The sequence below is a fragment of the Anabrus simplex genome, chromosome 6 (genome assembly GCF_040414725.1).
Source record: "Anabrus simplex isolate iqAnaSimp1 chromosome 6, ASM4041472v1, whole genome shotgun sequence".
Taxonomy (NCBI): Eukaryota; Metazoa; Arthropoda; class Insecta; order Orthoptera; family Tettigoniidae; genus Anabrus; species Anabrus simplex.
In genome coordinates, this window is record NC_090270.1 from 97,389,493 (window position 1) to 97,408,148 (window position 18,656).

The 18,656-nt window shown below is 38.4% G+C and overlaps 1 protein-coding gene across 3 annotated transcripts in view; it reads right to left on the reverse strand.

Annotated features, from left to right (window-relative positions):
- The window catches only part of PolD1 (DNA polymerase delta), a 213,130-nt gene that overhangs the window by 61,595 nt on the left and 132,879 nt on the right, over positions 1–18,656 (reverse strand). For all 3 annotated transcript variants that reach the window (XM_067149778.2, XM_067149780.2, XM_067149779.2), the window contains 2 exons: positions 13,709–14,011; positions 2,506–2,714 (listed from right to left, as the gene is read on the reverse strand). In XM_067149778.2, the coding sequence (XP_067005879.2) occupies positions 2,506–2,714; positions 13,709–14,011 (512 nt within the window). The remainder of the gene's footprint in view (positions 1–2,505; positions 2,715–13,708; positions 14,012–18,656) is intronic.

Sequence of the window (18,656 nt, forward strand, 5' to 3'; positions counted from 1 at the left end):
CCTTAGGTGTCTGGAGGAGAAGTGGGAAAATACGAAAAACCACTTCGAGAATGGCTGAGGTGGGATTTGAAACCCCTCTACTCATTTGACCTCCCGAGGCTGAGTAGACCCCGTTCCAGCCCTCGTACTATTTGTTTTCAACTTTCATGGTAGAGCTGGGACTGTGTTTTTTGATCCTTTCTCCCGTCATTTCGAAGTTATTCGCGATCACAAATAATAAACAATCGGCTTTTAGCAACGGCTTATGCACAACGGCTGGTAGAGCTGCATGCGGTACTGGATCGTGACGTCACAGCGCGCCGCTTACGTCAGAGGCCGTTTCATTCGCCTTGCGGAAAGGCACTATTAAATATTTTTTTTAATGGTAGAAAACAAGGCAACTTACCACAATGTAATACGTTTACATACTATTTCATTAGAGTACTTTAAAAAAAAAAAAATTTTTTTGAAAATTATGCATGTTCCCTATTATTTTAGAAAGATAAAAGGCTTATAATGCACTAATTCGAAGAATCCAATAAGTAGTTAGCCATATCAATATTATAGTGCCTGAACTGTTTATGCTGGCACTTTGAATTGATAATATAAACAGAAACAATGGCGGCGACAGAAGAGGGAAGCATGGACGAAAGTGTGAAAATTAGTGGAAATTATCAAAAAAGGAGAAATTATTAATGGTGTAAGACCTGCTTAAAGCTGGTAGACGTAAATACTTCTCATCTGTTGTTACTTACAAAACCTCCAGCCTAGAAGTTACTCTTGCCTATTTTTGTGTCAAATATAACTTATTGAAAATATTTCACATGCCTAGAAAGTGTTGTGTTCCTGAGTGCAAGCCTATGACTACTGTAAAATAAAATGGCATCATGTCCAGAAGAGATAAGGTAGGCATGGATTCGTGCGATTCCATGAAAGGATTGGCATCCAACTCCATTATCTGCTGTTTGTGCCCACCACTTTGACGAAAAGGACATAATAGCTTATGAAAATTGGAAACAACCTGATGGAACAGTCACAAAACATGCTCTAAGGTTTCCCAAGATGAGGGAAGAAGCTGTGCCCTGTAAGTTCCCAGATTTGCCTTGCTACCTAACCTGCAGTACACCAGCTGAGAGACGAGATACCGAGTCCCGAAGGGGAGATATTCGGAGAAGAGAACAACAAATACTGGATACTAAAAATAAGATTTAATTGGTGATTTTAATGACCTTCTGAATCATTCCCCTTCATACTTAAATCTCTCCAGTTGGCAGTGTAAGATAGTGAATGTTTGTGGTTTTATCTTGTAAATGTTGATTTAACAGAAGTAACAGACACCCCAGAAGTACTGTATGTTTCAAGTTATGCATCACACAATATTTGCAAGTTACTGAATTCAGAACTCTGTATTGGTATGTTTAGGGAAGTAAAGAGTTGAGATAAGCAGTTTATATTTTAATCATTTAAAGCAAGGAGGACTGTCAGTGCCCAGTTATTTGGTTTTATGTATTTATATTAATGTAGCATCTACATTACAGAGCATTATGAACTCATAACAGTTGGAGAGTACTTTTTAGTAATTTTTGGAAACTTAAGTTATCAGTGGAACATTCTTGTTAAGCTATCACTACAAAGTTTACAGAACAATGCTATCTATAGCGACACTGACGAGTGCATCTATGGACAAAAAGTGAAGGGATTGATATGCAAACCAGTCAGTAAGTTTGGGAGAATAACACTGAAGAACAACTCTTCTGACTGCGTAAGTGACAGAAATAAACAAAACAGCAAGTCAAGGAATCTTCAGGTCCTGGGATGTTAAGGTAAACTGTAATTATTAACTTACGTGAAATTGACAGCATGTTTATACTACAGTTTGTCTATTTCTAATGATATTTATGTGCTTCCTTATTTCTTATAATGTGTTGTATTTCCAGTGATATTGTGCCAGTGAACCAGTAGTGTTTTTGTTTGTCACTACCTTCTCACCATGAAGCCGTCAGCCTACCGTTTGACTGCAGTGTGAAGTTGTCAATTTTAACCTCACTGCTTTTAGTCATTAGAGGGCGTTGCCTGTACCCACCTTTGATCTTTTTGTCTCACAAACTTCCAATATCAAGACTGAAGTAGTGTCAAGATAGTTTTCTCACCGAGTTTTTATACCTGTCCTGATGAAGCTGGGGAGAGGAAATAAACTCATACAAAACTGAGAAGAAATGGATGAAGAACCGAGATTAATGAGAGGAGAGCACATTTATCTGAAAACAGGAGTGCATGAAGATGTGGAGATTGTCCTCGTCCTTTCATGTTTTCATGTTGGTCCTTGCTTCCTCTCTTTGTTGCTTCCTCTTCCTGCAATGATCTGTCAGTGTTTTTTTATCTTGTTTTGAGGAAGTAAGTGTAATTTTGGTCATTATTATTACAAAATTGTTTCCTTTCCCTTCCCACCCAAAATAATACAAACCTGAACATGCACGAATATGGAAATTTTTATTCACGCTGTAAATTATACAATATTTTACAAACCCAAGCTTCTCCTTGACTCCACCTTGCAGCAGAGTGGTATAGCAGAGGTTGTGTGCCATCATGATGCTGGGATACAGCGAACTGAAATCCAATGTTGCTATGGGATCACTATAATAACCTTTCTTTGGTTCAATAACAGTTGCCCCCTCGTATTGCTCCTCTTGGACGCCTCCAGAGTAAGCTGGCATTAAGTACCCCCGCTCACGTGCCTGAACACATAAAAGACAAAATATTTCCTCCTCTCAATATTGGTTAATGCAAGTTTATTTGTATTATTACAAAGTGTGGAATTGTACAGGTAGAAAATAACGTTCTTTCATGGCAAGGTAAAAGAAGAAACCAGAAAAAATAATACAAGCAAAAAATACAACATGAAAATATTACACCTGTTTAGGACTAAAACCTTATCCCATCTAGATAGGTAAGTATGCAATCATTGTGTCAACAAGTCCAATCAACAGCCAAGTAAGCTAGGGTCCATCTCATAGTCTACTATACAGTTACAATAACTTAATTGGTTTTTGGGTACAATACTTTTGACTGAAAGTCACCATTTGGGCAAATAGTAAAAAAATTATGTATTCTATAAAAGGCACTTGAGTTGTGGCTCATACAGGTGCAATATATCTCAAATATACAAATAGCAGAATTAAGATAACAGATATATTTTCAGAGTATCTTAAGAAAACTGATGTTTTACAAGGAAATAAAACAGGAAGTCATTTATAACACATTACAGTGGGGCAATACATTTAATGTACACAAAATTTAAGAGAATAAATACCAGTATTTTCCCAGTATTTTGATCTCTCTATCCTGGCATGCAATTGCTAGTACAGAAACTGAGATTTCTAAGCAGACAGATTAGTATGTTGAGAGAGAGAATACCTAAGGAGATTACCACAAGGATGATTTTAAATGCCAATGAAACATAAACAACATAGCTAGTTGTAGGTATGTCATACAAACTAAAACTGACAACAGAACAAACTATAGCAAAATCTAAATCAAACACTGTCATTTTGTTTACCGTATTTACTTGCACATTAAATCCTTTTTTCCCCCCACTTTTACAGGCAAAAAAGTAAAGGGGGGTACAATATGCGATAACCTCAAACTTTGCGTCGTGAACATATGACCTATAAATTGTACATGCAAACATTCTACACTATTCTTTAACAAAGTTATGAATGTACTTTAATTCTACTGGCTATTTTCGTTGGAGGGCAGTATTTCTAAATGTAAAAAGACAATAAATGGTGAACACAACTTTTAGGCTTACATATAAAGTAAATATAGTCTGTTTTAGTTACTCATATTACGTCATTCGTTTCGGCTCATTAATTCCTCTGATGAGGTTGACATCAGGAAGACATACAGTCGTAAAAACTCGCTACGAAGATTCATCTCACTTCGTACTTGACCCGTAGAGAAAAGGGATCGTATTATCATATTATGCAATATTGATACAAAATAACTTAATGGCCAGTCATTTGTTTCTGTCAGTTGAGGAGTAGGCCTACCACACAGTAAATCTGAGTAAATCTGATCACTGCTTTCATTTGAATTATCGTCTTGCGCCGCCAACTTCCCTGCTACTGGCATGACTTCATTCCAAGTGACGTCATCTTCACTGCCATCTCATCAGCCAGGCACTGCAATCGAGAGCATTCCAGGTTCCGTCATTTTGAACATTTTAAAAATAGTTTTGTTCCCAACTATAGTCCAAACAGTGTGAATCTATTTACAAATAGTTTCTGGAGATGGTCTCTGATATTCCCAGTTGGTGTATGTGTAAAAATAAATGAATAAAGCCGTGCTGTAGAAAGCGTGCATATGTTAAAAAAGCTGTACTTCCAAATGTAATACATTGTCACTGGAAGCATTCTTTCAATAAATGCGGCTGTTGAAACCAGACCCTTATTTTAAAGTATATTTCACGCTTGTTCCCTATGTTTATCACATCAGGATTTACCTAAACAGCTGTAAATGATATAAGAGAGATCGTATTGTTTAGCTTAGGTATGCTATCGCTTGGATAATGCCAAAAGTTCCATGACGGAAAGAATGGAAGAAATAACAGTAAAGTTTGCCGCATTTATGGATATCTACAGGTTTGGTGGTAATGCGTTTTATCATAATGTTTAATTTTGTACGTTCGTTGTCTCCATTTTCTTATTAACGTTAAAAGTAAGTGGGAACATAAAATCAATATTATTAATATTTGTTAGGAACATTGGCAATTAAAACAACCGTTATGATTGGATAGTTTCTATCACATTTAAACGTTTTTGAGGATGATGTAGAAATTTACGTTGGTAATATGAAAGAGATCATCCTACACTCTGTGGAAGACATGTTAATTCAAATTAGTCATACAGCTTCACCTTTAAGCTTATGCGCAAATGCCGGACACTTAGATCCTTAGGTTATAAAGGAGAGTCTACCCGGGTTTCAAGGGAGATAATAAGAGAACCCAGCTAATTTTATTAATGGGTTTATTAGTTTATTAAAACTACCTAACTTGACAGATGACAGTTTTGTACAAATTATCAAATCACAATTGAAGGGACAAACTGCAAACTGGTAAAATAGTTTGAAAGGCCTAAATTTAAGTTGAAACTATTTCAAGAGAGAGTTCCTTGCAAGATTTGATTCTGAAGACATGAAAAGTGCTGTAAAGAAGAAGCTCTTGACCCTGATACCCAACCCTCTGACATTCGAGCAAGTGCATTTGTTATACAATAGTATCAACTTTTTGGGAGACTGCATCATGAAGAGAATGAAGACAGCACATTACCAGAGACAACTGTTTAACTTCAGTCTTGGGGTGAGAGGGGTATATGACGAGGAGAAAGTTAAGTAAACAAAACAAATGGGAAAGGCAACAGAAAAAGACAAGCGGAAAAACAGGAATACAGGACAAACAAAGAAGGATAGAAGAAATATAATGGCACTCCATTCTAATAGAAATACTTACATTTCTGGCTTCAAATACTGACACTAGCTAGTTGGAGTAATCAGGTAATGTCTAAATACTACACAGTTCAAAAAAATTAGTGGAACATGTTTTGTAATGTCTGGTATGTAAACGTTAATTTGGTAGATGGGGTTCCAATGGTCATCATCAGTTATTCACCGCTTGTGGAAATGCTACAGTAAGAGAGGCCAGTTCACAAGGAGGGTTGGACAAGGTCGTGGACGCATGTCAACCCCACAGTGCGATCGCTGGAGTCACTGTGTCTGACCAGACAGATTGAAAGCTGAGTAAAACATATGGTTGAAGAAAGTGTTTCTGCTTTTGAGGGTTTAAGAGTTACTTCCCTCCGGTCAGAAGTTTAGGATCACGCAAAGAAATAACGAAATGTCATCTAGAACCTAAAATTGTGCCACGAGATATCTGTAATTTTCTTTCCGAGCTCTCACATCTAACAGGATATATGTCGCCTGATTTCATTGAGTTAATCCAAATAATGTGGAAGTGATGAATTTTTAACTCTTGGACGGTCACTACAAAAGATAAAAAATTTTGGTTATATAATGTACTGTACACTCTAATTGGTTGCAAGGATCATCACCAAGATTTTTTTGTAGACTTAGAGATAGGTGGGGGCCATTTTAGTAAAAATATAAAACTTCCGAAAATATGCGGCACTTTTTTTTTTTTTTTTTTTTTTTTTTTTTTTTTTTGCGTGTTTAATTTTTTTCGAACCAGGGCCAAAATGGTTGATTTTTCTTTGCCTTTGTCATGTACCTTATGGCCCAAGGTCTCAGGACGAGCTATCGGCATGAAACTTGTCTGCCCTGATAGTTCCATTTGCACTTTATGGATGGCAACCAAGAATACATTTCTGATGACGATAGCTCACACTGAGACCTATGACAAGAACAAGGAAAAACTGATCATTTTAGAGCTGACTTGAAACAAAAAGCAAAAGCACAAAATTCTCTGCCGCATTTTTTCGGAATTTTTCTATTTATACCAAAATGACCCTCAACTATTGCTAATCTTGTTGGTGATACTTGAAGCTGATTAGAGTATATAGTACATAATATTTCTAAAAATGTTGACTTTCTGACGTGACCTTTCAACAGTTAAAAATGTATAACTTATACACTACTTGGCATAAATCACTGAAATCAGGCGACGTATATCATATTAGATGCGAGAGCTCAGGAAAAAAATTACACAGGTCTAGTAGCAAAATTTTAGGTTGTAGATGGAACTTCATGATTTTTTAATGTGGTCCTAAACTTTTGACCGGTATTGTATTGGCCCGAGTTGTATGTACGTTCAGTCCTCAGCCCTAAGACTGGTTGGATCCTCTACAGGTCTGCTATTAGCTGTCATAGACGGCCTAGGCATCACTGAAGAGGCGTACTAGGGAAATGAGGAGTGAGGTGGTTTCCCGTTGCTTTCCTCACCGAGCCAGAATTTTCTATTACATATCAGTCTGCCAAGCCCACTGAAATGCACGCATCAACCGACCCTATGAGCAACATTTTCACACCATTCATAGCAGGGACCAGCAGCATAAGGAATGGCATTACTAGCATCGCTCATACCTGCTACATCCACATTGTCAAAGCCAAAGATAAGACTGAGACAGGTCAATGAAAGTAACAAAAATGCTCTAGCCTATACCAGAAGACATAGTGCACTGTAAACACTAGGTCCTGCCAGCAAAGGCTACGAGATATTAAATGGTCACTTTGTTAATGATCTTGCCTGCTATATTAATAGCAACAGCCATGAATATTTCTCAAATAAAGTAAACTAGTTTCCTCATCCCGATGCGGTGCAGCTCTTTTCAGACATGCCTCAGTGGAGGGGAGTTACATGCACAATTTTTACTGCATATCAACCTTCCTGCCATTCGTAAATTCCTGGCAGTACGGTACTGGGAATTGAACCCAGACTCCCAAAAACTGCAGCTAATTGTGCTAACCATTACGCAGGCAGACATTCTTAACTACAAAACGCAGACATATAGCATGACTGATACATGCTTGCAATGCACGGTTCGGACATGAAACTATTCACCTATTTGTGCGACGTCATCACAGCTGCAGTAGGCCTACGCTATGGAGGCAGATATTTCATAACTACAAAACACAGATGTACCACATGATTTTGTCATGTTTTCATTGCGTGGGTCATATGGATGAAACTATTCATAAATTTGTGCGAAGTCATCAGAGCTGCAATAAGACTTGTACCCGCTTTGAAGCAGAATCTTGTTCTTCTCTGACGAATTGCGTTGGGGGTCTTGTATGCGAGATTTATTTTTTAATTTTCTTTGTTTCAAAAAGCCAGGGGGGTCTAATACGCGAGTAAATACGGTATCTTATTGTAAATTCCTTTCAATATTCTTCTCTTTCTATGACTAAACCTTGTTATAGGTATCTTACATTAGAACTTCCTTGAATGCTGACAATATGAAGGGAAGATAATAGTGCTGTTATATCCCTTCCAACATCCACTATGAAGACTGTATTGGAACTGGATCCTCCAACAACAACCAGAGTGAAAGTGTTTCACAGCAAAAATTATAACCAGGTTGTTGTCCATACATATGTACAAAGAATGCTATAGTTACACCTTTTCAATACAACATTTAATCAGTGAAGAATCACATGATGTTTCGTCCAAATGTAGGACATCTTCAGCTACTAGATATGTGGGGACTAAAACATATTTCAATTAAACTTACGTGATTAAAAGAGGGAAATAATATCCTCCCTATTAAATAACAAGCACATGACCCATTAGTTTACTAAGTGTAGTTTACTGTCAACAATGCTCAGTAATAGATTAAAATATCTATGTATCTATGTAGTCAGTAAAATACACAACATTAGGTACACTGATGTGATGGAATCACAATTAAAAGTCTTATGTATTATATAATTTGTTTTTTTGCTAGTGGCTTTACATCGCACCGACACAAATAGGTCTTATGACGACGATAGGATAGGAAAGGCCTAGGAGTTGAAAGGAAGCGGCCGTGGCCTTAATTTAATTAAAGTACAGCCCCAGCATTTGCCTGGTGTGAAAATGAGAACAAACGGAAATGTCCAAATAGGGGCTAAAACGAAGTGATAACAGTCCTCCAGAGTGGATTTTTATCACAGTTGGAGAGCTTCAGTATGGTGTATGTCCTCCACAAGAATTTATCACAGCTTGGCACCTACGTGGCATGCTCCGTGTAAGTCGATGGAGGTCACATTGTAGTATCAGGTCCCATTCTTCTATGAGAGCCTGTTCGAGGTCATGGAGAGCCTGTGGTGGAACAGGACGCCCACGAACACTTCTGTCAAGCCTATTCCACACATGCTTGATGGGATTATGGTCGGAACTCACTGCTGGCCATTCCATCTCTTGAATGTCCAGTTCTTGCAAGACAGCCCTGGTGATGCGCGCTACATGAGCCCTGGCACTGTTGTGCACGAGTACAAATTCAGGGCCAACAATGTATGCAAATACCAACACATGCTGTAGCAGTATCTGCTTGATGTGCCCCGCAGCGTAAGATTACCACAGACGATGACAAGATCCGTACGGCCATCAATCCTGATGCCACCCCACATCATCACAGAACCTTGTTTGAATCGGTCGCCTTCCTGGACAACATTTGGCATGTACTGCTCACCACGGTGTCTCCATACACGTTGACATACATCACGCTGTGTCAGGGGAAATCTGGACTCGTCTGAGAACAACACAGGTCTCCATTGGCGAAGTTGCCAGTTGACGTAGGTACAGGCAAACAGAAGGCGAGCTGCACGATGTTGCTGCATTAAACGGGGCACTCGAACAGGACGCCTGGGTCATAAGGACACTTCTCTTAATCTGTTCCTTACTGTCTGTTCGAACTCACTTAATTTTGTTCTAATATCGGACTCTTAATCTGTTCCTTACTGTCTGTTCGACCTCACTTAATTTTGTTCTAATATCGGATATCTGTTTTGTCAACTGTGTGTTGACCCCAGAAATCTAGGAAAATAGGCTCTGTTTTAGACTGGAGATTTGGGAATTTCTCTGGGAGTTTGTGTGAAATTTTGCTATCTAGACATTATCCTAGATTTGAAATTTGGGTGGATCACAGTCATTAGGTTAGCAAACATAGTTTCAATGCCTACCGCTTCTTCTGACATTCAAGATTCTCCCTCCTTGCCATGATCTATGTAAAATCCACCTGGATCTAGTCCATCAGCAATCAGCTAATCGAGTCTGATTTCGTTCCTGTAGTCGGAAGTCCGCAATCCTCCAATTATCCTTTCAGTTGACCAATTGTGAGGTCCTCAATGAATATCTTCATGATTCCACTATTTTTTCAAGTTTCTACACAATACGTATATCACCGTTCACACTCATACGCGATAACCCTAACCTCAACGTGAGTAAATATCACACTATGTTTGTACACAGTCCTGTCATGGTAATAATTAATGTGTAATGATGTAGCAAGAAAAATCACTATTATCAATGACTACTCGTATATATATTTTCACTAAACATACAATATAATAACACAGAAATGTACATAGTTATTCTCAATTGACAACTGATCTGTCGAGCAATACTGATTGTAAACTCGGTTCACTGCACTCATATGTTAACGTCAACAATATACCAACATCACAATCAAACTATAACAACTCGACTCAAAACGCAACTCATTATAACTCGACTGAACCCTCTTTATGAACATTCTGGCTATGATTCTAGATAATTCTGGTTTCTCACATAGTATTAGCAAAAGATAACTACAATCAACATCCAGAAATCCTTGACAAGTTCTCGTTCTAGAGCTGTCTGCTTGCACACTCTTTGAGGGGAAGGGGTATTCTTGGGTAGGAAAGTATAGGAAGCAGCTGAATTAAGACAGTAAATTGAAATAGACCTGGAAAACAAAAACAAAATTCTCATGTGATAATTAAGCATAGAAAAGACTGTCTGGTGGCAGACATTTACTACATGAATATTTGCCTTCCTGAAGAGTGCATATCTCAGATGATTTAAATACAACACCCACGTTGCTGGCTTGTTATTGTCAAGAATCCCAAGATTCATAAAGTCTGGTTGATGTCCACTACATCTATGAGAAAGTTCCCTGCTTATGCTCATTCATATTGCCTTACTCATAGGTTGTTCAGTTTTGCATGTTCAATGAAATGAGAATTGTGTGAACATTTTAATTCATCAAGAAACAGTGCTATTTGTATTTTGACTAGCGTTTTATGAAGACTATAATATGATCTAAACCGGGCGAGTTGGCTGTGCGGTTAGAGGCGCACGGTCTTGAATGAAGGATACCATTAACAATTGGCATGTTGTACTTCAATCATCATTGAAATTCCTCTTCCTTGTAGGTATGTTGTACTGTGGTAAATGAATACATTCAGAATAGTATTTTTTACTTTGAAATTGTGTTTGTAAATGTCTAAATATGCATATTTGTGTGTGTGTGTTAATACTTCTTCCAGTGTTATGTTGATGTTTGTCTTATTTTCCACAGTGTATTCAAAAACGCATGACGAACAATGTGTGATTAAACAGTACGATTTTACTCCCAACTGTTGTGTGTACAATTTCACAAATTATGCCTATTTTTAACCAATTTGCTACAAAGCGCTAAATTTGAGAAGCATAGATGTTACAAAATGCTAAATATGAAAATCAAAATGCTAAATCTCTGATTTTTAAATGCTATAAACCATGAACTCTAACGATACCCTCATCCCTTTTTTCTACATTGTCGAGTATGAAGTGAGATGTATCTTTGTAGCAAGTTTTTACGACCGTATGCCCTTCAACGTCGAGCTCATCAGAGGAATTAACGAGATGAAATTAATGCCGTGATATGAGTAACTAAAACGGATTACATTTACTTTATATGTACGGTAGGCCTAAAAGTGGTGTTCACCATTTATTGACTTTTTACATTTAAAAATACTGCCTTACAATGAAAGTAGCTGGTATAACTCAAATAATTCATAAGTTTGTTAAAGAACAATGTAGAATATTTGAATGTACATTTTTTAGCTCTTTATAGCCTAGAAGTCATGTGTTCACTGCACAAAATTTGATGTCATCGCATATTGGACTGCCCTTTACCGTTTTTGGCTGTAAAAGTAGGGAAAAAAGGGGTCTAATGCGCGAGTAAATACAGTAGTTATGAAGTTGGCACCCTGTGTTGCCCGCTGTGACATCATCCGAGATGCGGCGTATTGAATTTCTAATCTCTGTGACATCGTCCGAGCCGCGGCATGTCGGATCTCTACCACCTGAGACACACAACCTGGCATCATCTTTTACAGTATCGTACACTTCACTGTCCCCTTTTCATTACACAATAAGAATATCCTATATGAACTGTAGACTCCTCAAGTGAAGCAGAGTTAACACATTGCAGACCGGGTGCCCTTCACCCCATGCACAGCCCTGTTTCCGGCCACTTTCTAACTACCTCCAAGCTGGAGTGCATGCATTCTCAAATAAACTGCACAATAAGAATATCCTACATGAACTGTAGACTTCTAAAGTGAAGCAGAATTAACACATTGCAGACCGGGTGCCCTTCACCCCATGCACAGCCCTGTTTCCGGCCACTTTCTAACTACCTCCAAGCTGGAGTGCATGCATTCAAATAAACTGTCAGAACTTCACTGGCTTTTGAAGGACTACTGTGATTTTTTCTGGTGGCCTTCCTGAATAGTTATTGAAATGCAGGTAGGTTAGTATTTGTTGAAATCTATTTCAGCTCATAGTTTTCGGAAATATGGGTTTTTCTATTCATCTGCCCTATCAATATACACAGAGCAATAATTTATTGATATCCCTGCTAGTGACATTAGTCCACTTTAGGGTTTTACGGGATGCGTTATGAGAATGTGAATTCTGCTCATAGTATATTCCTCACTAAACATGTCCTGCTCCTTGTCCTATGTTTCCAAATTCATTAAGCCATACCTTTATACCAGGAGCACCTTCCTAGGCACACTTGTCCATAACCCAGTTGTCAGAAAACACTACATTATTTACAATATTTAGAATATTTACACCCGTAACACAATTATCAGACTCGTTCTGCACTACGTGAGTTCCACATCCTGAAGATAAGGCTATATCCTCGTCATCACTAGAAATATTTCCGTTAGAAGATATTTCATCATCGAACTCTAAATATTCAGCATCACTTGAATATTCGGAGCCTGTATCAGCATATAATTCGCAAATAACTTCATCCTTGTCCAAACACGTGCAATCCCTGGGCGCTGCAATCTTGCATTGCTATTCGAACTTTGTAAACATGTTGTCAGGGAATGCAAAGAAAATCTATGATATTAAGAATAATCGAAAAGAAATGCGACTATCGATTGCGTAGAACCATACATAGCCGAGTTCTATCACCTTTGACCTCCAAATAGTTCCGGTATATCTCCAATGATAGCACTAAACTTCAGTCTGCTGCTAACACGAGATAACTTGGGACCGGTCCGCAACGCTCGGCCAGGCAAACAAGAGTTTTCTCAGGACCGGTCCCGCATTGTGTTAAAATTACACAAGTCCATCAGGAAAAATGATTTTTATCAAGAATTCTGTCATGATCTTCAGGAACCATAGCTATGAACCTCAGGTAAATATTTGACATGCGTTTTTCTTTTTTTTTTTTTGCTAGTTGCTTTACGTCGCACCGACACACATAGGTCTTATGGCGACAATGGGATAAGAAAGGACTAGGAGTTGGAAGGAAGCGGCCGTGGCCTTAATTAAGGTACAGCCCCAGCATTTGCTTGGTGTGAAAATGGGAAACCACGGAAAACCATCTTCAGGGCTGCCGACAGTGGGATTCGAACCCACTATCTCCCGAATGCAAGCGCACAGCCGCGTGCACCTGACCGCACGGCCAACTCGCCCGGTGACATGTCTCTTTGTGGCCCATTTTTTTAACATTTTTTTTTTACCACTTACTGTATACCTCTCCCTATGTAACTTAATGCTATCTTATGTAGGCCTAATCTTTTTACCTGTGTCGATTGTTCTTTAGGTACTTTCTGTCCTTGCGGAACCAGCCACTATTGCAAGAAGATTTTGTAATAAATAAAAACAAGGAAAATATTCAAGAACTAAAAATGTATGAAGACAGGATGAAATGGTGAGCACTTCTATGCTGCACATGAAAAAATGATCCCTTACCTTTCTGAGCAACTGTGACACAACTTTGATTTGCTGACCACGTGTCAACAAACTAGACAAAGATACACCAGTTACACGAGCCATTTCCATGTAATTGATAATGCACATAAGCTTGTCTAGGAGTCTCAGAGGCAGATAGGCATCCTTAAGACAATACACAGCTAATCTTCGACGTGTCTGTGGTGTTCCATTCTGTAAATCTGTGATGATATTATGGTGCACATCTTCTTTCTGTTCTTGTAAGAAATGATAACTCACGGCATTTAGAGTGTAGGACCGAAGCTTATAGTCTCGAACCAATACCTGAAACAACATAGGAGATACATTCATCAAACATTATAGCTTTTGAATCTGTATACTAGATTCAAGACAGGTGAAATGAAGGACACATATTTTCAAAATGGAAGAAGAAATGTATAAAATGTCACTCCAATAAAATTATAAAGACTACATTATTATTTTTATTAAATAAAAATGTCATAATACATCATTTTAAGAGAATTGCTAGTACATCATATCTGGATTACCATGCCTCCCTCTTGTCTAACGCCTTGGCTGAATGGTTAGTGTACTAGCTTCGGTTTAGAAGGCCCTGGGTTTGATTCCCAGCTGGCCCTAGCACTTCCTGCGTGTAGTGAATTTCATGGCTTCTACATCTACATAAAAAACACTACATTACCAACCACTGCAGAAACACGCTAAAGTGAATACATCCCTTTACACCGGGAGAGTTGGCCGTGCGGTTAGGGGCGCAAGGCTGTGAGCTTGCATTGAATAACAATAAGTTAATTTATTAATTTGACCACCTAATCAATACAATTATCACATGTAATGTGAGCTGGCATCCGAGAGATAGTGGGTTCGAATCCCACTGTTGGCAGCCCTGAAGATGGTTTTCCGTGGTTTCCCATTTTCACACCTTAATTAAGGCCATGGCCACTTCCTTCCATCTCCCAGACCTTTCCCATCCCATTGTCGCCATAAGACCTATCTGTGTCGGTGCAACGTAAAGCCATTAGAAAAAACAAAAAAAATCATCCCTTTACATAGGGTTGGTGTCAGGAAGGGCACCCAGCTGTAAAAATGGCCCAATCCTAAATGCTGACCAAAATAAGCTGACAATAAAAAGAATACTGTGTCTCAATCTTCTCCTTTTAGGTATTTTCATACAATACTAGAGCAAAAGACCTACATTACATCATCCCACAATTAGCATGCAAAAGATTAGCTATTTCCGTCAGGATGGTTATCCCGCTATGGTAATGAGTACAACGTACAGCAAGTGTCTCAATAATGAGGATCGGTAAACAACCCGATTCCCTAAGGCGACCAATGGCTTTGGGCGGATGAGAATCTTTAGGTGGGGTGATGGTCCCCCCAGTGTAGGAAATGACAATGGAATTAGTCGAGTAGCGTCCAACCCCAGGTTAGGCTGCAAAAGGCATCGTACTCCATGTTAGGAGAGGCCTGATTACCTGCTGGCAGTAGCTCTTAAATGCCTTTGGAAGTAATGAACCCATTGTAATAACAGCCTAAAATGAAAATGGCACTTTTAAATCAACCTCGAAAAAGGCTAGGGCATTTCCCAGAAGTGATATGCAGCTCTTATGCAGCGGGAACTGTGAGAAGTGGACGACCAGCAGAGAACATTATGAAAGTAGCAGTAATTAACCTCATGTCACTGACTGGAGAGTCAGAAAAGGTCATTTATTTCATGGAGAAAGAGAATGGGATTGAGTGAGGTTAAATGCAGAAGAAGAGGAAAGAAGTTAAGGAAGGGATACATTTTCTACTAGAGTGGAGGACATACAGCAAAGAATGAAGTAGGGATAATAAGCAACAAGATCATAGACAAGTATATAGATAAACTGGACTACATAAGACAGAATAATAAAGATACAGTTAAGGACAGAGAATGGAATAAAGGAAATGCAGAGACTGGGTGCAGAGATGATGACATGGAAAAATTCCTGGAGATACTGTAAAGAGATATACAGCATGTGGAAGTGACTGTCAAAAGAGATTTTAATGCAATGGTGGGATGCGACAGAAAAGCAATGGAAGTAGTAATTGGACCTTTGGGATATGAAGAGAGGAATGAATAGGGAGAGAAATTGGTGGATTTTTGTGTGAATAATAGGTTGCGTGGGCAATACATGGTTCAGGAAGAATAGTATAATATTACAAGAAATGGATGGGGAAACAGATGGACAAAGACAGTAATTGATTACTTCTTGGTGGAAAGACTAAATCATAGACAGTTATTAGGTAACAGTCTTGCTAGAAGTAGCCTTTGATGGAGACCATAGAGTAGTTGTAGCAAAAAAAAAAAAAAAAAAAAAAAAAAAAAAAAAGGAAAGGAAATTAAAAGAAAGATATGAGAGTAAAAGAAAAATTCAAATATAAATTAAAAAACAACACATACCCAAAACTGAGGTGGAGAGTGTGGAAGTGGAAAGGGACTTGTTCAAGAAGGCATTTGTAAGCTGTGCAGAGAGTGCTTGTGGCAAAATAGCTGAAAGAGTAATAGACACACACCATAGTGGAAAGAGAGGGAAAAGGAAGCAGTGAAAAATAAGAAAGCATGGCAAGTATGGAATAGGGAAAAATGGCAGAAAGTAGAAGAAACAGGGAGCAGGGTAATGCTGTTTGCAGATAATGGTCATCATCATCACCATCATCATCATCATCATCATCATCATCATCATCATCATCATCATCAATGTTCCACTCCAGTCGCCCAGGTGTGGTTAGCAAGCCTCCTCCACTCCTTTCTGTCCTTCCACTTTTCCTGCTCCATTACTTCTGCCACATCCAATCCAGCTTCAAGTATGTCCTTACAAATCTGATCCATCCACCTTCTTCTCGGCCTTCCAACTGGTCTCTTTCCCTTAACTTCTCTTTCCAATTCCCTTTTTGTGACTCGTTCCTTTCCCATTCTTTTTACATGTCCGAACCATCTCAGTCTTGCTTTCTGTATCTTCTGTACTAACGGTTCTATATTTAGCTCTTCTCTGATTTTAATATTTTGAATTCTATCTCTTCTTGTCTTTTAACCGATGTTCTTAAAAATTTCATTTCTACTGCTTGGATCTTACTAGCTTGTCTCTTATTAGTTACCAGTGTTTCTAGTCCGTATGTTACAATTGGTACGAAATACTGTTTATATAATGTTAATTTTGTTCTCTTGGGTACTTTGTCATCCCATAAAAGCTCTCTGACTTGATGATAAAATGTTGTACCTTTACTTAGTCTGTAATTAATTTCAGGGTTGATTTCATTATTTCCGTGAATAATGCTACCCAGATATGTAAACCGTTCTACATTCTCTAACCGTTTTCTGTCTATGTTCACTTGACTTCTCTTTCTCTCTTTTCCACAGTGCATGATACAGTTTTCTTTTTACTAATTACCATTCCAAACTCCTTCAGATTTTCATTCCAAATGTCGAGTCTCCTTTGTACTTCCTTTTCTCCCTTTCCCCAAATCACCACATCATATGCAACTACCAAAGCATTCACTTCATCACTACTGATACTCTGTTTACACGTTTTATGATTTCATCCATCAATATAATAAACAATAATGGCGACAGTGCACTTCCTTGCTTGAGACCTTTTTTTGTATAAAAGGTTTCAGAGTCACCACTTCCCACTTGTACACTGCTTTTACTCTCATGATACAACATTTTTATCTTGTTTTATGTTGTTGTTGAGTGATATTATTGAAAATTATGGAATGATAATCAGTGTGGAAGAGAATATGAAATGGTGTTGACAAGAGAAAGGGAAAGGAATAATAAAAATGAAGGGACAAAACTTTGAAATTGTGGAGAACTTTATGTACCTGGGAAGCGAACTAATGCAGGATGTACGGCTGGACATGGAGATCGGTAAAATTACTCAACAGGGAAATGCATTTTACCAGTGGGTGAGAAATGTGGTATGGAAGAACCAATAAAGTGTAAAGAGGTTATATATATATATATATATATACATATATATACAGTAGAGTCTCGATTATCCGACCTAAATGGGACCTGGAGTATGTTGGATCACCGAAAATGTCGGATAATGCAGAACAACTTTGAAAATGAACTGAAACAAACAGGAAGGCTGTACTCTAGTACTAAAACAATGATATGTTTTACGGTACTCTATATATTGCATTATCAGTTCAATTGTACAGTGCATGCAGTATTGAACAAAAGCATTCCAAATGTCTTACGAAAAGAAACTTGTCAACAATGTCTGCTTGCCTGCTGATCCACGTTTTCTTGCTGCGAGATCCCGCCATCGACGAAAAGTCAGCACCTCCGTTCCGCTTGTTTCAGGCTGTTGCTCAACATAGGTTAATGCCATTTCCAATGCACTTAATCCTTCACTGTGAGTCATAGTTTTCTCCTCTTGTTCTGCAATGCCTCGTTCTTCATCATCATCATCCTCATTTCCATTAGCATTCACAAAATCAATAATATCAGGGTCAGTTAGTTCAAACACCTGATCTTGTGCACACCACTTACTCGCATCTTCAGTCGTAGCATCCTCACAGCCAGGAATGCAATTCAATATGTTCCAAGACTTAGCTAATGTCGTTGTTTCAACTTCTTACCAAGACTGCGCTATCCAATATGCGACGTCTTTCGTGTTGATTTGTTTTAACTTTTCTATCATGTCATTGCCATTGTCCATTTCTTCTATCAGGGATGAAAGGAGTTTCCGCCGATATTTCCTCTTCAATGTTTCCAGCACACCTTGGTCCATTGGCTAGCATAATGACGTGACGTTAGGCAGGAGGAACATGGCTTTGACGTCACAATTTCTAAGTTTCTCTTCGTTTGGGTATGATAGAGCGTTGTCTAGTAGAAGAAGCGCTTTTCTAGGGAGATTGTTCGAAGCTAGAAATTTTTCCACATCTGGAACAAACTGTGTAAAAAAACAGTCTTTAA